The 23529-nt window shown below is 45.8% G+C and overlaps 2 protein-coding genes across 3 annotated transcripts in view; one reads left to right on the plus strand and one right to left on the minus strand.

Annotated features, from left to right (window-relative positions):
• Positions 1–148, minus strand: part of ARMC6 (armadillo repeat containing 6) — a 34497-nt gene extending 34349 nt beyond the window's left edge. The window contains exon 1 of the mRNA XM_077475471.1: positions 105–148. Coding sequence (XP_077331597.1) covers positions 105–119 — 15 coding nt within the window. The 5' untranslated portion in view covers positions 120–148. The remainder of the gene's footprint in view (positions 1–104) is intronic.
• SUGP2 (SURP and G-patch domain containing 2) overlaps positions 1–23529 on the plus strand; it is a 61702-nt gene that overhangs the window by 251 nt on the left and 37922 nt on the right. Inside the window, exons 2-4 of one of the 2 annotated variants that reach the window (XM_077475469.1) lie at positions 4915–5045; positions 9388–10647; positions 18085–18184. In XM_077475469.1, the coding sequence (XP_077331595.1) occupies positions 4925–5045; positions 9388–10647; positions 18085–18184 (1481 nt within the window). In that variant the 5' untranslated portion in view covers positions 4915–4924. Of the gene's footprint in view, positions 1–4914; positions 5046–9384; positions 10648–18084; positions 18185–23529 lie in introns of both variants that reach the window. The other variant, XM_077475468.1, reaches the window with a different exon arrangement.

Here is a 23529-nt window from a genome sequence, read left to right on the forward strand (position 1 = left end):
GGGTGTCGCCATTCTAGGGAACAATGAGCGCATGTACTTCTAACCTTCCTCACACTGCACCCTTATACCTCAACATTTACCGACCAACAGCTGTAATACATCACCTTGTAGCTGGGCATGCGGCCTCCGAGCTCCTGGCTATGGGTGGAAATGACGTCACAAAACAAACATTAGGCCTGGGGAAGTGGCGGCAAAGGGTAATGATTAGAAAACAATTAGAGCTCCTTTTACAGCTTGCATGGACTTCATCACACATTAAAGTGCCTCATGCTTTTGATTATGCTTTTTATTTGGTTGTACTCCTATGGATCACAGAAGTGCAGTTCGTTCTGCACTCCGATGCCCCTTTTTTCAGCTGACAGGCTGAAGCCTGCTGATGTCACAGAACCAATCCAGGCCCGGGATGGTCAGGATCCACCCCCATGCCTGGACCAGCACCCGGCTCAGCCTCTCAACGAGCCAGCCATTCCCGCCCTTCCACTGCCCGGTGCTCCAGTGAAGCAACGCTCTGCTCACGGAGCCCTCAGAACCGATCGGTGGTGTGTGATCACTTTGCTCTTGTGTTAGAGCCGGGGGGGGGGGAGGCAGATGTATCCACCTAGGTAAGTATTGTTCTGAAAAAAAAAAAAATCCCATGCATCTATTAACCACTTCCTGCCAAAGGTATGACATCATGGATTTTGAGTGGGGATATCTGAATGAAATGCAGCTGCTGGCATCATCCTGATATTTTGTTCAATCAGTGATTCTGTGCACCGTAAGAACAATCATAGTGTTCAGCCGCTTGATTGTTCTCACTAGGGATGAGCTCAGGCGTGTTTGCATGCGCCACGTTCAGAGCCCGCCAGGAATTCAACGCTTCACTAATCACAGCCAGTGAGACCTTGCCCGATCTCTGCAGCCGCGCATCAGGGCAATGTCTCACTGCCTGTTAAGCGCTGCGCCGTCTTACTGATGCATACGAACACGCCTGAGCTCATCCTTCGTTCTCATGGGTGGGGGGGGTAGGGGTGATGCTGCTCGCCTATTTCAATCATTGGATTTGATTGACAGCTATCATTCTATCTAATCAAAAGCCGAGACACCGGCCAGAGGTTGTGCACATCTCCGGCGTGGGAATGAATGGGCTCCGGATGAGTAAGGCTGGGGGGCTGGTGCACTACAATAGGTTTTTCACCTCACTGCATAGAATGCACTGAGGTGAAAAACCAGGAGGGTTTATAACCCCTTTAATGTGCGTTTTAAGTCAAAGCAAGTGAGCCCCTAAATTTTAACATGGCACAGGCTTTTCAATATAAGATTAATGATTTTTACCACATGCAAACTTGAGTTAAAGTGTTACTAAACACAAAGTTGCCTATCTCGCCAGATGCTGCCCAGCTAAGTTTCACAAAATTTGCCACGTGGTTAGAACCAGACATCACAAACGCAACACAATAGGATCTGGATCCCTTTGTTTACTTTAACAAAATGTCTTGTAGCAGTGAAGGCCTAGTTTTGCTGTTATCTGGTGGTACACCTAGATGCGTTATCCTCCACCTCGGCATCTCTCCCTAAAGTATAAGATCCATTATCTTTCCCTGTATCCCTCTAATTTAATGACATGAGTAGTTTAAGGTTGTGCAAAATTATAAAATGTTCAAATAAAAAAACTGTCACAAAGAGAAACACTGCATCAAACTCAAATGTGCACATTAATGAGAAAATAAGCAAGCATAAAGTCCATAAGTGAATAAATCCCAACACCAAAAACGGAATACTGAGATAAAAATTCTAGATCTTCCACCACGAGTGCTCACTATGAAGATGGCCGCTCACCAGAGCTGTTTGACCCCTTTTTACAGGATGGTCAACAAACACGTTGGGAACACTGGATTGATTCCCCTAATGGCATGAATCCACTTCAATGGCCACTCAGGAGCTAGAATGTAAAAAAATTCTCCACAGATTAGTCTCATAATGTAGTCATTTTTAATAAAGTAAAAAATGGCAGCAATAATAGAAGGTACACTCGCATAGCGCCTGGCACTAGATGTAAACGGCGTGAGGGTCAGCTGATCCCTGGGGGTAGCATGCAATCCACGTCTCACTCCGAAGGGGCAAAGCCTAGTGTGGGGTATCAAATATGGACCAGGAAATGACAGATCCGCCGCTAATGGCTCTTCCACTGGCTTGCCTGAGAAACTGTGCTGCCGACTGGTCACACAGGCGATTTAAAGGGTAGATTTGATCTGATCACCTCTATGTCCTAGGAGAACAGGAGCAACATCAATGCGTCACTTTATGTCCAGGGTCTAAATACATTTTTTTTTATTTTTGACCTATTGCATTTAAAGGTAATGAAGAGATCTGGGGTCCCAGATCTCTTCAGAAAGAGCACCTGTCATGCTTATTTCTATTACAAGGGATGTTTACATTCCTTGTAATAAGAATAAAAGTGATAAAAATGAATTAAAAGGACAGTGTAAAAATAAATTAAATAAGAAAAAAAAAATCACTTGCATAGGTTGTGCACGCATGTGTAAACGGTACCGTGTGACATACAAAATTGCAACAATTGCCATTTTATTCCCCAGGGTTTCTGTTAAAAATAAATAAAAGTATGTTTTGGGGGTTAGAAGTAATTTTTCTATTTACAAGTGTAAATCAGTATTTTTTTTTTTTTTAAACAAAGAAAAAATCCTGGTCTTTAAGTGGTTAATGCGACCATGTAATTTGCCTACAAAACTTTAAATGGCCATTCCATGTAATAAAAAAGCTATTGTACACCCCTCTCCAGTGGCCCATGTCTCCTAGATTCACTCTTTCAACTTTTGCTTCCACCTCAGACTTTTCAGTATTCCACTCTTCCTGAAGACTGATACTTGTGTGCCCTGCTATAGTTATACTCTGGTTTCAGTTCTCTGACCCCCCCCCCCCCCCCCCCCTACTACAGGACACAGAAGATACATAAAGGTCAGAGGATGAAACCACTGGGCACTAGGGGTGCAACGGATCGGCACCAATCCGAACGGGCCCCCTCGCTTGGATCGGCACGCTCCGTGGTCTCGGCCTTAGGAAAGGCTTCGGCCTAGTTCCGCAGCGGAAGCCATCTTGGTACGCCCGTCAGCGTTTACAAAGTGATCGCTCCGTGACGGAGCAATCGCCTGTAAACAAACGCCGGTTTCTCTCTCCTCTCTTCTGTACAGTGGAGGGGAGAAAATGGATGGCAGTCACAGCCATTCCAGCAATACTCTGCCAATACTCGCCCAATACTCTGCAATACCCTGCCAATAGTACCCAGCCATACCCATCCATGCTCAGCCAATATTACAGTGGGGGAGATGACGTGGATATTACAGTGATGTATATTGCAGTGGGGACTATATGGTGGTGGCATTTTCACAGGTTTTTTTCAAATTCAATTATTTGCTGATCCGAAAAATTATCCGAGGAACGATACGATCTGTGAGTTTTTTGATCCGTTGCAACCCTACTGGGCACAGAGGGACACACAGGCATCTGACACTCCCAGAAGTGTTAAACTCTGAACATAGGGGACACGGCCACCAAAGACGTTAGTAAATTCGCTCTTCTCTTGCAGGTTTTTTTAGGTGACTGACAGGGTCACACGATACAATGCACATCTTTTCATGCGTGTGGTGTGCTGTAATACAGGAGCCTTGTTTGTTTGTATTGGTAATGCATTTAAAGTGGATGAAAGTGAAATGTACCAACACTTGTGTTGGTATATAAGGCACATTGTGCTTTTTTTTATTTATTTTTTGAGGTTCCTGAGCCTCCAGTAAGGCCAGGCTGAAAATATCACCATGTGCTTGTATACAGTCTTCTTCAATTGGCAACACAATTATTTAGTTATTTTTTGGTACGCAAAAAATTATGAAAGTTACAGCTGGGTAACAGAAATATTGAAGTGGTTCTAAAGGCAGAAGGTTTTTTATTGTGAAGCGGAAACTTTTTTCATAACTTGATAAAAAATAATTTTCAGCAAGGAACTTAATTTCCCTTGAATAATTCTGACACCAAAATTAGTGTGTGCCGTAAATTGCCTCCAGCATTGCTCGTGTTTCTTGTTGCTGCGGGCTGCCCCTGAGCAGCAGTAAATCATAAATTGGAGCTAAACCCATTGATTTAACAGTTTCAAAAAATAGTTCTATTCCAGGAATGCCGGTATTGCTAACTGTCACATTTGCTTGTGTACTCAACCAAACTGTCAAACCATCCAGTGGCTGATATAACTGATCACATGTGCAGCACCATGGCAGTTGCAGATCAATCAAACGGCTTCCTTGGCTGTAAGGGATAGCAAGGTTTAATTCTGCTTTAAGGCTGTCTGCAGATCGTCCTTTACAAACTCGGCAGTGCCTACAAATTTAAATGAACAGAGCATCAGAGCAGGGTGATAGAGTAGCACAGTATATTACTGAATTTTAAATAGTATAGACGCTTTTATTTTTAATGTTTTATGTAGCTGTACCTGGGGCCAGCCTGACGTGATCTAACAAGCCTTATTTTTCTGACTAAAGTTCCACTTTAATGCATTTTATGAATCGAGGTAAAAAACCTCTCTGCAAGTACCCCCTTCCCTACGCCTGCCATACTTGCCTGAGCCCAATCTCAACCCAGTGCTGTGCCAAAGAGCCTCTCTTTACTGGGCAAAGGCAGCAGCGGGAGCTGCACACATTTTGCCACATGAAAAAACATTAACATAAAACACGCAAACAGCAGTAGTCAAAAATGTCCCATGAGCTACTTTGCCACATGTATCCCACATGCATGTTATAGTTTGATTGTTGTGTTTTTATTTTTCTCTAATTAGCGCAAACACTTAGTCCTGCGAGGGAACAGTATTTTATAACTGTACAGATTTTGTGCCCAAGTTCTTGTAACCAATTAAATATTTTTGACTTGCAGTGTTCGAAACATGGCAGGCCAAAGAATTACGCGGGATGCCTTTGATGCTGTAGTACAGGAGAAGATGAAGAGATATAGAATAGGAATGGACCAGGCAATTGCTAACACTGTACGAGAGTTTCAGTTGGAAGGTGAGTACCATGTGAGAGCCTTGTTTAAATATAAAAAAAATAAAAATATATATATAATTTTATACTAAAGATGTACAGCAACACCAGTACTAGAAATATTAATGGCGTACACACAGAAATATTTACTGCTTATAGTAAAGGATTAAAGATAATCAAATTGCACACGTTCAGGTAAAAAATATTCAATGAGGAACATGGAGGCTTCTGACACATTCCTGTTTTACCCACATGTTCGTTGTCAGTCCTTTGGAAAGTATTGTTGCTGGTGGCCAAGCATAACAGCTGGTCAACTAGCAATTTATTTTAGCTTAAGTTTTGCTAGCATAGTTGTAGAATGGCAGAAATGCGTACCTGTGCTGCCCATGTAACTAAATTCCTGGGCACTTGTGATCTCTACTGAAGGTAGGATCAGAGTTCAGATTGACTGCTTATCCCATTGAGCAGAGATCACATGACCAAGTACCTAGACCTCCAGACCTAAAGCCGGCCATAGACTGGTTTTAATCTCGGTGGGTTGAGCAGGGACCAGCTGAAATTTGAACCATATGTGTGAATGCTGATTGTACCTAAATTGAGTACAACCAGCCCATAAGATTCCACAAGCAGTTATTGCTAGTAGCTATTCTAGCCGCTAGCATTAATTGCTGTCTGCTCCTGGCAGGGACAGCTCTACCCCCCCGCTGGGAGAACACAATGGCTCTGCAGCAGGGAATCTCCCATCAACACTGACTGACCACCCGTAATTGCAGAAAATTTTAATTGCTCCGTCTTTGGCTGGCTTAAGGATTCAATTCACAAAAACCCGCTCACTGTCACAACTGGAGATTGGGGGGTGCAGGGGAAGGTGCTACAGTAACATTTTACACCATGTATATAGGTGTACACATAGTAGTAATATTTTAACCAAAGTCATTAACAGTGCTACTAATAAATCTGATAATCAACCAGAGTATAAAATAAAACTTTATAACCATAGATTTAAAAAGAAATAGAAAAGTCCATAAAGTCCCAAAGCAGGTAATTCTTGACGTGCAAAGCAGTGCTCCACGGAGTCCCCAGAGGAAAAGAAAGGATCCTTTAAACAAATTCACCACACAGCAAACTCATAGAAGTAACCTCATGCTCTGTGTCTCCCCCTTTTGGTTATGCACTTACCCATACAAGTTAATTTCAAGCGCTTCTCAAATCACCACTTATTCTACTTCGTATGAGTACTCGATTAGTAAAATCAGTGCCCATTAAAATGTTCGTCAATGGGAGGCTCATTAACAATCAGATTTAGTTGGAAATGTCATGCAAAAAACACAAACAGAAACAACGATCCATAGTGTAACCTGTTTAATTAATAAAAACAGGTTAAACTATGGATCGTTGTTTGTGTTTTTTGCATGACATTTCCAATGAAATCTTGGAATCATACTTGTCTTGTTGGATGCAGCACCAATGCTGCATCTGTTCCCCGGCTCCTCTAACACTGAGAACCGAGCAATTAAACACTGCTGATTGATCGTTTTTCAGAAATCCCCAAGCAGGGAGCTGTTTGCTGTCAGTCACAACTCTCTACTCTGCTCCCTCCTTACTTATTTTGGTGCTGAGCTGTGGAGGGGGCGGGGAGGCTGAACTGGGTGTTGGTCCAGGCATCTGGCGGGTCCAGACTTTGTCACAATGACACGGTGCCTGGACTGACTTCTGTGACATTGGCAGAGACCGGACTTCAGCCCGCTCTCTGTTGAAACCGGGTCACAGGAGTGCAATCCTGTGGTCCATAGAAGTACAGCCAAACGAACTTCGGCTGGACTTATCCTTTTAAGATCAGCACCAGCTGCCTATATAGTGTTAGTTGGTGTTTAGCTTCATTTTGTTAGTCAATCTAAATCTGCTAGTCTAAACCTCCCCCTCCCTCTACACTGACAACATAATTTTCTTCAGGAGACCTTTAGTTAACCTTATTGGCCTGCATGCGATTCAACATCAAACTTGTATGCAGTTTTGTATTTCTTCATACCTTGTTAGCTTTATAAGTACCTGCGGTCAAACACACAAGACATTTGGTCACGAATACTTCAAGCAGTGTATATAAAAATGATTTCAGAGTATGCTGAATTATTACGTAAAATTGTACCCCAAAAACAAATGTATTACACTGCAGCTTGCTAATTCTAGTATGTGGTGGCTACATTTGTTTTATTTTTTTAGGTTTGTTTCTTCTTTTTTTTTTGCCAGGTAATCTAGCCAGTAAGTACATACGTGGCCAAAAGTTTTGAAAATGACAAATATTTTTACAAGGTCTGCTGCCTCATTTTTTTTTCTTTTTTGATGGCAACTTGCATATACTCCAGAATGTTATGAAGAGTGGTCAGATGAATTGCATTTAATTGGCAAGTCCCTCTTCGCCATTAAAATGAACTTAATCCCATAAATGTTTCCACTGCATTTGTGAAGATGGCCTCAGGGCGCCGAAGAAAGTCTAGCAAGCGCCAGGACATTCGGTTGGGGCACCACCAGTGCAGAGCTTGCTCAGGAATGGCAGCAGGTGGGGTTGAGTGCATCTGCACGCACAGTGAGGCAAAGACTTTTGGAGGATGGCCTGGTATCAAGAAAGGCAGCAAAGAAGTCACTTCTCTCCAGGAAAAACATCAGGGACAGACTGATATTCTGCAAAAGATACAGGGAATGGATTGCTGAGGACTGGGGTATGGTCATTTTCTCTGATAAACCCCCTTTACAATTGTTTGGGGCATCCAGAAAAATACATGTATGGAGAAGAAAAGGTGAGCGTTACCTTCAGTCCAGTGTCACTCCAACAGTAAAGCAGTCTGAAATCATTCATGTTTGGGGTTGCTTCTCAGCCAAGGGACTGGGCTCACTCACAATTTTGCCTAAGAACATATCCATGAATAAAGAATGGTACAAAAACATTCTCCGAGAGCAACTTCTCCTGACATCAAAGAACCGTTTGACAAGCAATGCCTTTTAAAAGTTATAACTGAGTGGCTTGGGGAACAAAACATCAAATTATTGGGTCCATGGCCAGGAATCTCCCCAGACCCTAATCCCATTGAGAACTCGTGGTCAATCCTCAAGAGGCGGCCGAACAAACCCCCACAAATTCTGGCAAACTCCAAGCATTGGTCATGTAATAATGGGCTGCCATCAGTCAGGATATGGTCCAGAATGCCAGGGCGAATTGCAGAGGCCTTAAAAAAAAAAAAAGGTGTCAACACTGCAAATATTGACTCTTTGCATAAACTTAATGTAATTGTCAATAAAAGCCTTTGACACTTATGAAATACTTGTAATTATACTTCAGTATACCATAGTAACATCTGACAAAATGATCTAAAAATACTGAAGCAGCAGACTTTGTAAAAATCTATATTTGTGTCATTCTCAAAACTTTAGGCCACAGCTGTATGTTTCAACTTTCTTTACCAGACCAAGCTGTCCAGACAAAGTTGCAGTTAAAGGGTTGAGACAAACCATTTAACATTGACTGGGATGATAATGGCCACTTTATATAAATTTATTTAAAAAAAACAAAACCTGTACTCCAAAAGCAAAAAAAAAACTCTTTGCTGTTGCTGCCTATATAGTGTTAGCTGGTGTTTAGCTTCATTTTGTTAGTCAAGTCTATCTAAATCTGCTAGTTTAAACCTCCCCTTCCCCCTACGCTGACAATGCTTCTGTCCAAAGGTGTCTGCTTTACTATTTCATCCTGAATGCAGACGCTTTTGGACAGGACCTTTTTGTTACTGTAAAGATCACCAGGTGAAATAAAAAGGGGGAAAAACAGCCTAAGATGATACTAATGTGACCACCACATTGGTAAGCTGAAATCTATTACATTTTTGTTTTTGGGTTTTCTACTGCTTTGATTAGCCGTATCGTTTTTTCTATTAATCCCTATTTACACCTAAGCATTTTGTAGCTCGAAGTTCCAAAAAGCTCATCATCCAAAGACTTATGGTTTTCAGTTATACCTGTCCACACCTGAGCATAATGTCACTTGACGCTTGCAGCTCATGCATTGTTCCGAGCTACAGATGTCAAGCGTTTTTGGCCTCGACAACCTTTACTGGGAGCAGCTGAAAAATGAAAAACATGCAATTTTTTTTTTTTTTTATCTCGCTTTCTATTGGCTAAAAATATATAAAATAAAAAAACCTAAGACTTGGACACTTGCAAAAACGCACAAAAATTCATATGTAAATGTTAAACTTTAAATGGTGCCAAACGGCCAAGAACTCTCAGCAAACTAATGTAGATTAATGCAGATGTGAAAAAGTTGGATGACATCCCTGTATAATTTTGTTAACTGTACATTGGGGTTTTATTTCAGCAGGAACATCAAAAATGGACAGCTATGATCCACGTTTTAGAGACCAAGAAAGACTTTCCTTTCGTGATGTTCCACGTGATCATATGAGCAGGAAGTGGGATACCGACGGCAGAAGAGACCGTGTTTCAAATCCTTTATATTTTCGTGAATTAGAAAGGGGATCTTCGGGTGGATTACTTTCAGATCCTTTGTTGGACAGATGGGGTTCTGTTGATCCGCTTTTAAAGGAGAGGTTATACAGAGAAGAAATGTTAGCCCGGGATTTGGATCTTAGTCGCAGGAATTGGGAACTTGAACGTAGTGCTTTATCTAGCTCAGAGCTCAGCATGACCAGGTCAGATGCATATAGAGAATTTCAAAACTCCCAAAGTTTAGAGCTTGGTCATGGACCAGGTAAGCCAGCACGTGGGGTAATGCAGATTTTGGGAGCTAAAGGGCAAGGAGGGCAGCGTCTCAGTGGTGGCGGTCTTTCATCTAAAGCTGGGGAAGCCTCCAGTAAAAAATATAGCCCTAAAAAAAGAGATGTACCAGTTGGAGACGGTGATTTGAGTGAGCAGATTGTAACATGGGCCAGGTTCCACAAGGTTAAAGGTGATCCTGACCTTTTGAGACAACACAAAGCCCTTTTTAAGGTGAAAACTGAAGCTTGTGACATGATTGTAAACTGTTTCAAAGGTCGCCTATCTGTCCATCACACAGAGCTTTGTTTTTCAAGTCTAAAACCCATAACTCATCCAGCCTTGTATAGTCCAAAGATAGATAATGATCTTTTGGATTTGTTAGTTGCTACAAAAACCGTGACCGCTAAGAATGATTTCTTTGATGTAATCAAACCATTTGACAAGGAAATGATGATTTTACAGCAGCGATTGCTGAAATGTGCAACTCCGTTGCTGTTGGCCTGTAATACATTTGAACTAAAGTATCCTATTCTCACAGATCCAAAACAACTGATTAGTGCTTTGGACAACACCATGTTTTTGGCAAGGAAGTCCATGGTGCTTTTGGGACAGACATTTGCATTAGCCAGTTCTCTCAGACAGAACAATGTAATGGAGGTCCTGGGGATCAGTGAAGCAGAGTTAAAGCCCTCAAAGTATCCCAATTTTAGGGACTCTTTTCTGTTTGGGAAGGAATTTATTACAAAACTGAAAGATTGGCTAAAAAAAAGTGGACGCAAGTTAACACTGAAATCCAGAACCGCAGTACCCAAGGAGACCACCGTTGGTAAAGAAGAAACCAGCACTGTATCAGAGAGTGAAGGTTGGTTATTTTCTGATATTTGCTAATATTTTTCCACTAAAGCTTGGAGAAAATAGAAACTTAAGCTTTAGCATGGTGCTAATGTGAAGTGATGTGTTAGAATGTCAATTAACAGGTGTTTGTTGATTCCTAGAGAGATCACAGTACTGTTCCTGGCAGTGCCTCTCCTGTTAGGAGAGGCACAGCCTTAACAAAAAATCCTCACTTGGTCCTCTGGAGACTGCATTTTATGTGAGGAGTCATTCACTGCAGAACTGCTGGAGTATGGCTCACTATAGGAATTAATACAAATCTGACCATGCACAGGCTTAAGAGGACCTAGCAAGAATGTTTTGTGAAACATGGATGTGCAGTGCCCAGTAGGGCCACCCTGTAAAGATCTAGCACAAGGGTGAGTAAAAGACCAGTTGGGCTGCACCTGGGAGTTTGCTTCATTCATTAAGACAGCTTAAACCTAATGTACCGTTTGCCTGTAATTATTTTAATACAGTATATTGCTGTAAATTGTCACGTGTGATACATATTTATGCCACTTTGTAAATGTATTTAGTGGTCTACTCCAACCAGCAGAAAAAAAAAAAATCTTTAAAAGGTCTACACGGCCGTTTGTAACTGTAGAATTATTATAGTTAAATGAGAGACAAGATTAATACCCTTTCTCTAAACAAAAACTGTCATACAGGTACAGATAGTTTTTTTATTTTATTTTTTATTTTATATACCGTAGTTATGATGTTGGGCAGAATCAGGGTTGTTATGCCACCTTCAGGAGAGTACTAGGCTTTACATGTTAACGTGATAATAAAACTAGAACTTTCTAGTTCCGCGATCCCTTAAGTAACAACCCTTCAGCATGCTACTGCAGCCTCAGTTATATTTTGCCTAGTGAAGGAGAAGGAAATGGGAACCCTGCAGGCCCATTGGTCCGTGTTTTTTCCTGCAGATGCTTTGTTTTTTGTGCAAGATGAAAGATCCTGTGATCTGCTATCAACAGCCGACTGGGTGACAGGCTGGATACTCTTATCCTTGTAGTTTCCCCAGCGCTGCCAGCGAGCATGTGCAGGCCGCAGCTATGCGCAAGGCTGGCCACGACGTACCTCAGCTCCAGAGGTGGTCGTGAGCTTTTATGCTCCGGGGCGCACATATGACCGGGCTACTGATGTCTGTCAGTGTGCCGAGGCCAGCAGCCACCCTGTACTGATCAGAGTGTGGGTATGTAAGGGGAATGTCTCCCAGCTTTTCAGGACTGGTAAGTACAGCTCTCCCTGCCTTGGTGGGGCTAAGCAGCTGGGCATTCCCTGGGAGGTCGATTCCGGTGCCCCTCACCTCCCTCTCTTCTCTCCCTGTCCCTATCCTCCCTGTGGGGGATGCTGCGTGTGTGTGTGTGTGTGTGTGCGCGCGCGTGTGTCGTGTGCAGGTGCTCTCCGGGGGTGGGGGGGCTCTCGCCTGTGGGGGGCTGGCTGGCTGTGTCATGAGTGGTTTTTCATGTCCCTCGGGGTGCCTGTGATATCTGCAGTGCTGATCACCGCCATTTTCTATCTCTGTCCCTCAGTTTTTCAGTGTCAGCGGCCATCTTGGGTATGGGCAAGGAAAAGCAAAGCATGCTCTCCTGTGTCTCTGGGCCATTTTCCTTGTGATTTGTCCTTATACTGGATGCCAGCGGCCATTTTCTAGAAGCTTGAGCACGTTTTTTCAGCTTCTCTAGAGACAGCATGTGTTCCTGTAATCCGGCAGCTGTTTTCCCAGTGCTTTATGACCTTATGCTGGACGCTGGGCGGCCATTTTCTTTGAGCCTGAGGACATTGCAGAGCGGTTTCAGCGATATTGGCAGCAGCTTTGAATGACAGAGCGGATTCCTCTGCACCAACCTTTGGGCCCCATAAGCCAGCCAGCCATTCACCTAAAGGTGTTCCCATATCTAACTTATTTTGACAAGTTCCTTTACAAGGAATGGGGTCGACTGCAACAGACCTTTTCGGTCCCCAAATACATGGTGGTGCGTTGCCCCTTTGAGGGAAGACTTCGCAAAAAGTGGTTGGCTCCTCCGGTCGTGGACCCCCCCAGTATCCAGGTTTAAATAAAGTAACTACAATCCCGGTAGAGGGGACTCTTGCATTTAAGGATCCCACAGACAGGAAGGCAGAGGCAGTGGCTCGTTCCTTCTTTACGGTTGTGGGGTCAACCATGCGACCAGTACTGGCAAAACTGTTGCACCGCGAATTGGGAGAACAGCTGGCTTCTCCTGTCTGCGTGGAACTAGCAGACCAACTAGTGCAATGCCTTAAGTATGTTTTGTGATGCGGCCCTTGATACCCTCCCCCTGTTATCCAGGGCTTCAGTGTCAGCAGTGGTGCTGAGGCGCCTGATTTGGTTGAAATGCTGGTCTACTGAACAGGCATCCAAAAAAGCCCTGACGGATCTTCCCTTCCTTGGCAACTGGCTCTTTGGAGCCTCTTTGGATGACATTATTAAGAATGCCACAGGTGGTAAGAGTACTCTACTGCCCACAGGCCAGGAAGGCTAAGGAGCCACACCGTAGGCAAGGGCCCTCTTTTTCCGCTTACAAACTGCTTTTTTTTGTCTGTCCGGAGCCTTCGGCTAAACACCCCCAGCTCGTCAGGAAGGACAGAAATGTCCCTGGAACCACAAGCCTGCGAACAAAAGTGCTACCGCATGAAGGTTTGCCCCCACCAATGACTCGGGTGGGGGGTCGCCTTCTGGAGTTTGCAGCCCGGTGGTCCTCTCCATTGTCTGACCAATGGATCTGCGATCTGATTTGCTACGGCTACAAGATGGCGTTCCTATCTTGGCCGCAAAACAGATTCTTCCCCTCCCAATATTTCTGGTTTACCGGGAGGCCCTCTTGGGGGCAGTAAGGGACCTGCTGAATCACGGGGTGATTGTACTTGTTCCGGAATCTGAACCTTTCCAGGGGTTCTACTCAAACCTGTTGTTCCCAAGAAGGAAGGGGTATGTCCAATCTTGGATCTAAAAAGCCCTCAATCACTTTGTGAAAGTGCAGAGGTTCAGAATGGAATCCGTTTGCTCAGTAGTTGCTGCACTCCATCAAGGGGACTCCCTGGCGTCCTTAGACATCCAGGATGCGTACCTGCACATACCCATATGCCTCCGGCATCAAAAGATTCTGCAATTTGCAGTCGGGAGCCCACTACCAGTTTGTGGCTCTCTTTTGGTTTGGTATCGGTCCCCCCAAACCACCCCCCCCTCCGCCTCAGAGTTGGAGGATGTGGCGATCACCATGCAGGCCCTGCAAGAATTTGGGGGGCTGTTGAACCTAAAAAAAAAGGTTGGTGATAGTACCAAATCGGCGTTTGGAGTACCTAGGCTTGCTGCTGGACTCCGGGGAAGCGAGAGTGTTTCTCCCTTCAAACAAGCTGAAGACTCTCAGTCGCGGTAAAACTGCTGATGAACTGCAAGTGGTCGCCGCTGAGCTTCTGCGCGCGAGTCCTGGCAATCATGGTGGCCTCTTTCGAGGCAGTACCATATGCCCAGTTCCACACCAGAGTCCTGCAGAAGGAGATCTTGACAAAGTGGGACAAATCTCTGTTGTCCCTGGATCGATAGATCCAGGTGAACCAGTTAGTCAGGGGTTCCCTGACCTGGTGGCTGAGGTCTCCGGTGCTTCAGTCCGGGAAGTCCTTCCTACCTCCTGAAATGGACAGTGATAACAACGGACGCCAGCTTATTCGGCTGGGGTGGAGTGATGGGAGTTCAGTCGAGTCGGCCTCTGGTTGACGGAGGAATCCAAGTTGCCGATCAATCTGCTCGAACTGAGAGCGATCAGGCTATGCCTCTCCACGTGGTCAATGAGACTGCAAGGGTGTCCGATCAGGATCCAGTCAGACAACGCCACTGCTGTGGCATACATCAATCACCAAGGAACAACAAAAACCTTGCGCGCCGCACGGGAGGTCACTCGCACACTTCGGTGGGCAGAGCGGCATGTACCGGCCCTGTCGGCCTTTTACATCCCGGGTGTGGAGAACTGGCAGGTGGACTATCTAAGTTGTCAGATGCTGGACCCAGGAGTATGGGCGTTGCATCCGGAGGTGTTCATGCTACTGTGCCTGTGGTGGGGCACACCAGACGTGGATCTTCTGGCCTCCCATCTCAACCGGAAGGTGCCGATATTCGTGTCCAGGACAAGAGATCCGTGGGCAGATGTGTCAGACGTGCTGGTGGCTCTGTGGGATCAGTACCAGCTGATCTACGCCTTTCCTCAACTGGAACTGTTACCACGTCTGCTTCGCAGCATGGAAGCTGAGGAGATCCCAGTAATACTGGTTGGCCTCAGCGTCTTTTGTACACAGACCTAGTGCGCCTGGTGGCAGATGCTCCCTGGCGACTGCCGCTGTGAGAGGACCTTCTGTCTCGAGGTTCAATTCTCCATCCTGCTTTACCGTCGCTGGCTTTAACGGCATGGCTATTGAAAGCCAGGTGTTGAGGAACCGGGGTCTTTCGGACTCTGTGAGCCCAACTATGTTGAGAGCACGTAAACTTTCTTCTCGAAAGATATATCTTCGTGCCTGGAAGGCCTAAATCTCCGTGTGAGGAGAAAGGATGGTGTCCGCGCTCCTTTTCTATAGCAAGGATCCTGCTGTTTCTTCAGCAAGGGGTGGACCAGAAATTGGCATTAAGCACCATTAAAGGACAAATATCAGCTTTGGCTGTCCTTTCTCAGCGACCTCTGGCTTCTCACTCTAGTAGGTACTTTTGCTCAAGGGGTGCAACATGTAGTCCCTCCGGTGCGTCCACTGTTACCTCATGGGATCTGAAACTGGTATTATCAGCACTTCAAAAACCGCCATTTGAAAATATCGGTTTCACCTGTTGACTTTTTCCCAGAAAGTGGTCTTTCTAGTGGCCATCACATCGGCCAGGAGGGTTTCGGAACTGGTGGCCTTTTCCTGCAAGTCGCCCTATCTGGTTCTCCACAAGGATAAGGTGGTGGTGCGTCTGCAACCGTCTTTTCTGCTGAAGGTAGTCTCGCGTTTCACATCAATGAGGACATTGTGTTACCATCTCTGTGTCCTAAGCCGACACATCTTAAGGAGGTGGCCCTTCCTGCTCTGGATGTGGTTTGGGCTCTGAAGGTGTATTTGTCTGCCACAGTTCCCTTCTGGAAGTCAGGCTCGCTGTTTGTTTTGGTGGCTGGTCTCGTCGGCCACCTTTTCCAAGTGGATCAGACAGATTGAAATACTAGCCTATGCCTTGAAGGCGCAGATGCCCCACTTTCTGGTCACGGCCCATTCCACGAGGGCAATTGGAACGTCTTGGACCTTCTGACATCAAGCGTTTGTCTCTCTAGTGTGTAAAGCGGCGACCTGCTCGTCTGTCCACACGTTTACAAAGTAGATAAAAAGGAGGAGGATGGAGCGCTGGTGGGAGCGTCTAGTGAACAGTCATAAGATGGTTGATTAAAAAAATGGAGGTCAGAAAAGGCTTGGGTGTTTTTTGTATGGCAATTCAGAACAGTTTAAAGTTCAGACTTGTGTTAATAAGTTCTGGTGAATGTTGTCAGTGGCAGCCAGCTCCAGAGAGCAGAAGAGACTCTAACATAGGAGAAAAGAGGTAGAGCAGCGCCGCTCTGAGTAGTATGTCTATTAAAACATGGCTTTATTTATAATTTTAAAAGATGTGCACTTAAATTTGAGTAGATAAAAACAGGCATAATAGTTCTCCTTGGCCGTCCTCAGCTATCATCCAGTGTGTCTTGCTGAGCTGTAGTAGGGGATCAGACCACGGTCGCTTCCGGTGGCGTCCGTCACTCCGGGGTGTTTGTGTCCTACAATGAGCACATCAGCAGGCGAACGTCAGCCGCTTGAGATCAGGGGGCGTAGCTACAGCGCTGTCAGTGCATCGAGTGATGCCTGTTGAGGCCGTATAGTTTTGTATAGTTGTAATTGCATATGCAATTTTTTTTATTTTTTTTTGTTAATGCACTGTTGCATTTGTTGCCGCAGTTTTGGTGCGGTTTGAGGATAATGCTGCTCTGAGGGGCACCCTGTTTTATTTATTTATTTATTTATTTATTTTTTTGTGTGTGGGTAAAGTTTGTACTGGCTCCCACATGCCATGGTGGATGAAGTTTTATGCTGTTTTCCCACCCCTCGTTTTGGCACTGCTTGGGGATGCCCCAATGGCTAAGAGAAGCTGTCAGTCGGTGAATATAAGAGAAAATAGGATTTTTTATTATTTTTTTGCACTCGCCATAAAATCCTTTTCTCTGTAATTCACCGACTGACACAGCACCTGCCTTTCATGGTTTTTCTTTTACGTTATACTGCTTGTTGACATACTGAGGCTGCAGTATCATGCTGAGGGTTTGTTACCTAAGGGACTGCCCCTTGGGCGGAACTCGAAAGTTCTAGTTTTATTATCACATGGTAACATGTAATGCCTAGTTCTCTCCTGAAGATGGCATAACAACCCAATGGTCTAAAGAGAGAAGCTGTGTCAGTCGGTGAATTACAGAGAAAATGATTTTACGGTGAGTACAAAAAATACTATTTTCACCAAGTTGTAGGCAAGTGTCTTTCAGTACATGAAAAAATAACTGGCATGTAACTATTACAGCTCTAATTAAATGGCATAAACTACTGTTGTATACCTTCATTAACTAAGACATTGGTAGGTGATGTTAAGGAAGAGATGGCCATAAGACATATTTCAGTGAAATAGGAGTAAGCAATAATGAATAATTATAGCCCCCAGAACGCACTGAAATGTACCTAGCAACACTTTGTTGATTATAGTGGTAAGATGTTCAATGAGGTGGATCTTAACATAAAAGCAGTCAGGTGTGACAACTTCACCAAATGTTGGTGTTGATAAAATATTAAATCGTATAAAGCCAAATTGTGTTAAGCTCCACCATAGCAAGTTACAGTACTTAAAGCATTGGTTCTCAACCCCAGTCCTCAAATACCCTCAACGGGCCATGTTTTGTGAACTTCCCTTAGATAACATGGGTCTTATACCATGTCATTGATATTGATTTTGATTTTAAGCAACTTTGCAAAATAAGATATATCGGTCCTTATACATGGCCCGTAGGGCTTACTTGAGGACTGAGGTTGAGAACCACTTAATTAAAGCATCTGCATGAGTCATTGTATGATCAGAGTTGGATGAAAGCCTTCACAATGGCGGGATAGGACATTATTTAACATGTCGTCATCGATATGTCCAGATGTCTGCCATTCTGTTTCGGTGGCTTTTTTTTTCTAACTTTTATACTTTGATGTTAATAGCTGGAAACTTGCCTGACAGCTATGTAATCCAGCCCTTGTCCATTTTTGATTAGTACTATTTGTAGACTTATTTCAATGTCTGTTCCCTCCATGGTGGCTTTGTAAGATGCATGAGCTGCGGTTTCTTTTTTTAGGGGCTGACTTTTCTTTCTTTATCTTGCAGTAAGACTATCTGCTGACCCTAATGTTGTTGCTACAATAGACCAGCTTCTGGAATACGCAAAAAAAGAAGATAAAGGAGAAGAGGAAAAGCCTGCATTTTGGTAAGCATTTGTGTGCGGTCTTGTTTGCTGGTAGCAAAAGAGAATTCTTTGTCTAGTCCGATTTCAGCCCTGCATAACATACGGTAATTCATTTAGTCAAGTTCATTTAAATCTGCTAGTGCATCTAATGCTGTGTACACACAACCGTTTTTTCAGCCAGAATAAACTCTTGACAGTTTTTCCGATGAAACGAACTTGCCTACACACGATCACACCAAATTTTGATCGTTTAGAACGTGGTGACGTACAACACGTGCGATGGGACTAGGAAAAGGAAGTTCAATAGCCAGTAGCTGCCCTTGCTTCGTTTTTGGTCCGTCGGAACAGCATACAAACGTTTTCCCGATTAGAAATTGATTCCGTCAGATTTAAAACATGTTCTATTTCTAGGTCCGTCAGAATTTTCTGGAAAAAAGTCCGCTGCAGCCCACGCGCGATCGGAATATCCAATTAAATTATTCCGTCTGGCTTTTTCTGCCAGAAAGTCCGACCGTGTGTACATGGCATAACACTACTTTCTCTCCACAATGACTAGGTTCCTGTCCATAGGTGTCTCCATTGCTGCTCCTTTCAAAGTTGGGGGTACCCTAATCAAAAAGTGTTTTGCTGGCTAGATCACCAGCTGAAAAAATGCATATATAAAATTTTCATTTTTGACTTTCACGTTACTTTAGCCACTTCCAGACCACTCGCTGTCTGAGTCAGACATTTGACATTAAATACCGTTGTTATGGCAGCAGATAGTTGCCAAAACCCTGGTAGTTTCTTCAACGGCGGGCAGTCCAAATGTTCTTTAAAAAACATTTCTCTTATATTCACCGACCGACGCAGCTCCTGTCGTAACCATTGGGCAGTTCTGCCCTATTACTAGGAGATACTAGGCATTAGTTGTAATACAACACTCAGAACTTAGTTCCGCCCAGATCCCTTGGGCAGCAACCCTCCATCCTGCCATGCAGTCATCGGTTTTAATTTGCCTAGTGAAGAAGGACCTAGGAACCCTGCGGGCCCATCGGTCCATGACTTTTTGTGCAAGATGATTGATCCTGTGATCTACTATCAACAGCCGGCTGGGTGACAGGCTGGATACTCTTATCCTTGTAGTCTCCCCAGTCCGGCCATCAAGTGTGTGCAGGCCAGAGCTCCGCGCTGGGTCGGCCATGATCAAACTTCAGCTCCAGAGGTGGTTGGTAAGCTTTTATGCTCCGGGGCATACATATGACCAGGCTACTGATGTCTGCGTCACAGTATGCCGGGCCAGCAGCCACCCTGTACTGATCAGTGAGTGGGTCTGTGATGGAATGTCTCCCAGCTCTTCAGGACTGGTAAGTACAGATCTCCCTGCCTCGGCGGGGCTGAGCAGCTGGGCATTCCCCGGGAGGTCAATTCGGGCATCTCTCTCCTGTCCCTATCCCCCCCCCCCCCCTCTCTGGGGGGGATGTATGTGGCTGCTGAGCAGTGTGTCTGTGCAGGGGCTCTCCGGGGGTGGCTCTCACCTTGGGGGGGTTCCTGTTCTTTATGGCCCTGGAAGGTGTCTGTGAGGTTTTGCTGATGTCCTGTACAACGCTGTGTTTACTGCCATAGTTTTCTCCCTGTACCTCATGGAGCTGCTTCGGCGCCCATTTTAGGTGTGGGCAAGGCAGCATGCGCTCCTGGACTTCAGCTGGCATTTTCCTGGTCATCTCCTATACAGGACACTGGCGGACATTTTCTTGAAGCCTGAACACGTTTTTTAGTGTTCTCTAGCGGCAGCATGTGCTCCTGTGCTCTCACATCCACTTTTCCCTGTGTTTTATGTCCTTAGTGCTGGGCGGCCATTTTATTGAAGCCTGAGCACACTTCAGAGCGGTTTTGGTGCCATTTGCAGCTGCTGCCACCGATACAGCATCGTTTTCTCTGCACCTGGGAGCCAACAGGGACTACAGGCACTACTTTCTGGATAGGGTGGTGAGTCTGGCAGGAAAAGGCCCCTCAGCCAGCGACAGTAAGGAGGGTGTGACTGTCACTGTCTTAAGTCCCCTCAGGGTGGCAGACAGGGTAGGGTCAGCATGGCCTCAGAAACTAGTGTTTCTAACCCTGAAATTCAGGCAATTGCAACCAGGTCACCTGCAGACTGCGCAGTGCCCCATGGACACCTTGACGGCGGTCCTCAATTTGTTTGTTGCCAAGATGGAGGCGGTGCATGGGGCGAAGAGTGCAATAAAGTGGCCCCTGACGCCCCCCCCCTCCCCTGGGGAGAGCTTTGACGCAGACTTTAGTCCTGCTGAGGCTGGTGACCCCTGCTCTGTCTTGTCAGATGACGCTGACCAGGACCATTCGGACAGTGAGGATGAGTCCCCGTCCAGGTCCGTGCACGACAAAGCGCTAGTTGGAGCACTATCACAGCTGTGCGTGATACCCTGAAGATTCAGGAGCCAGCAGATCCCTTCGCTGATAGAGCGGTCCCTTTTGGGTCCCGCAAGCCAGCACGTTCACCTAAGGTGTTCCCTTATCGGAATTATTTTGACAAGTTCATGTACAAGGAATGGGGTCGCCCGCAACAGACCTTTTCGGTCCCCAAATACATGGCGGTGCGTTACCCTTTTTGAGGACAGTCTTTTAAAAAAATGGTCGGTTCCCCCAGTCGTGGACCCCCCCCCAGTATCCAGGTTAAATAAAGTAACCACAAGAGGGGACTCCTGCATTCAAGGATCCCATGGACAGGAAGGCTGAGGCAGTCGCTCGTTCCTCCTTTACGGTTGTGGGGTCAGCCATGCGACCAGTACTGGCATCCGCACTTGTGTCGCAGACACTGAGTGGGCAACGCTTTTGCACTGCGAATTGGGAGAGCAACAGTCTTCTCCTGTCTGCGTGGAACTAGCAGACCAACTAGTGCAAGGCCTTAAGTACATCTGTGATGCAGCCCTGGAAACTCTCCTTCTGTTATCCAGGGCTTCAATGTCAGCTGTCGTGTTGCGGTGCCTGATTTGGCTAAAATGCTGGTCTGCTGACCAGGCTTCCAAAAAAGCCCTGACGGATTTCCCTTCCTTCGTGAGCGGCTCTTTGCAGCCTCTTTGGATGACATTATTAAAAATGCCACAGGTGGTAAGAGTACCTTGCTCCCACAGGCCAGGAAGCCTAAGGAGCCACGCCGTAGGCAAGGGCCCTCCTTCTTTTTTTTTTTTTTTTTTCGCTCACAAACTGCTTTTTTGTCAGCCCTGAGCTTCGACAAAATGACCACGGACGGACAAAAACGTCCCTGGAACTGCAAGCCTGTGAATAAAAGTGCTACGGCATGAAGGTTTGCCTCCACCCATGTCTCGAGAGGGGGGTCGCCTTCAGGAGTTTGTAGCCCGCTGGTCCTCTCAGCTATCCGACCAATGGGTCTGCGATCTGATTTCCTCAGGCTACAAGATAGTTTCTCTCTTGGTCGCCAAACAGATTCTTGCTCTCCAGCATACCCGTATCCCCGGCTCGCCGGGAGGCCCTCTTGGGGGCAGTAAGGAACCTGCTGAGCCGCGGGGTGGTTGTACCGTTTCCAGAATCAGAACGTTTCCAGGCATTCTACTCAAATCTGTAGTTCCCAAGAAGGAAGGGGTACGTCCAATCTTGGTTCAGAATGGACTCAGTTCGCTCAGTAGTTGCTGCACTCCATCAAGGGGACTCCCTGGCATCCTTAGACATCCAGGATGCATACCTGCACATACCCATATGCCTTCGGCACCAAAAGTTTCTGCGTTTTGCAGTCGGGGAAGCCCACTACCAGTTTGTGGCTCTTCCTTTTAGTCTGGCATCAGCCCCCCCGAGTCTTTACCAAGGTATTGGCTCCAGTTTTGGCATTGCTGCCGCAACATGGGATCGAGATCGTGGGATACCTAGACTTTCTCCTCCTGAGGGCATCTTCCGCCTCAGAATTAGAGAAGGAGGTGGCGATCATCATGCAGACCCTGCAAGAATTTGGGGGGCTGTTGAACCTAAAGAAGTCGGTGATTGTACCGACCCAGCGGCTGGAGTACCTAGGCTTGCTGCTGGACTCCATGGAAATGAGAGTTTCTCCCTTCAGACAAACGGCAGACTCTCAGATCCACGGTAAAACTGCTTATGAACCGCAAGTGGTCGTCGCTCCGCTTTTGCGTGCGAGTCTTGGGACTCGTGGTAGCCTCTTTCGAGGCAGTACCTTATGCCCAGTTCCACGCCAGAGTCCTGCAGAAGGAGTTTTTGCCGAAATGGGATAAATCTCAGTTGTCCCTGGATCGACAGATCCAAGTGAGCCAGTTAGTCGGACTCACTGGTCTGGTGGCTGAGGTCCCCTGTGATTCAGTCCGGGAAATCGTTCCTACCTCCTGAAGTGGACAATGATCACAACGGATTTGCCAGCCTATCCAGCTGGGATGGAGTGATGGGGGTTCAGTCGACTCAGGGCCTCTGTTCGACGCAAGAATCCAAGTTGCCGATCAATCTGCTTGAAATGAGAGCGATCAGGCTGTCCCTCTTCACATGGCCGATGAGAATTTAAGGGCATCTGATCAGAATCTAGTCAATCACCAAGGCGGAACAAGAAGCTCATCCGCTGCACGGTAGGTCGCTCACATACTTCGGTGGGCAGAGCGATGCGTATCGGCCCTGTCGGCTATTTACATCCTGGGAGTGGAGATCTGGCAGATGGACTATCTGAGTCGCCAGATGCTGGACCCAGGAGAATGGCCGTTGCATCCGGGGATATTCAGGTTACTGTGCCTGAGGGGCACACCAGACGTGGATCTTCTGGCCTCCCGTCTCAATTGAAAGGTGCCAAGATTAATGTCCAGGACAAGAGATCCGTGGGCAGACACGCTGGTGGCTCCGTGGGATCAGTACTATCTGATCTACGCCTTTCCTCCACTGAAACTGATGCCACGTCTGCTTCGCAGAGTGGAAGCTGAGGGGATCCCAGTAATGCTGGTTGCCCCAGATTGGCCTCGCCGTCCTTGGTACGCAGACGTAGTGCTTCTGGTGGCAGACGTTCCCTGGCAACTGCCGTTGCGAGAGGACCTTCTATCTCAAGGTCCGATACTCCATCCTGCTTTACCATCGCTGGCTTTAATGGCATGGCTTTTGAGAGCCAAGTGTTGAGGAATCGGGGTCTGTCGGACTCGGTGATTCGTTAATATTATTATTATTATTATTATTATTATTATTATTATTATTATTATCATTTATTCTTACTACTTCCTAAATTTTCATGACTCCATCAAATCGTATGTGCAGAGCATACTAGAATTTCTTAAGGGGATGTCCAGGACTGTTTGCTCACATTTTTAGTGCCACTGTCTAAATGAAAATCCATAAAGTTTTGTATTGGCAGGGTGAAATATTCCTCCTGACTT

This window comes from Lithobates pipiens, unplaced genomic scaffold, assembly GCF_037356315.1.
Source record: "Lithobates pipiens isolate NorthernLeopardFrog02 unplaced genomic scaffold, aLitPip1_a1.2 Scaffold_13, whole genome shotgun sequence".
NCBI lineage: Eukaryota > Metazoa > Chordata > Amphibia > Anura > Ranidae > Lithobates > Lithobates pipiens.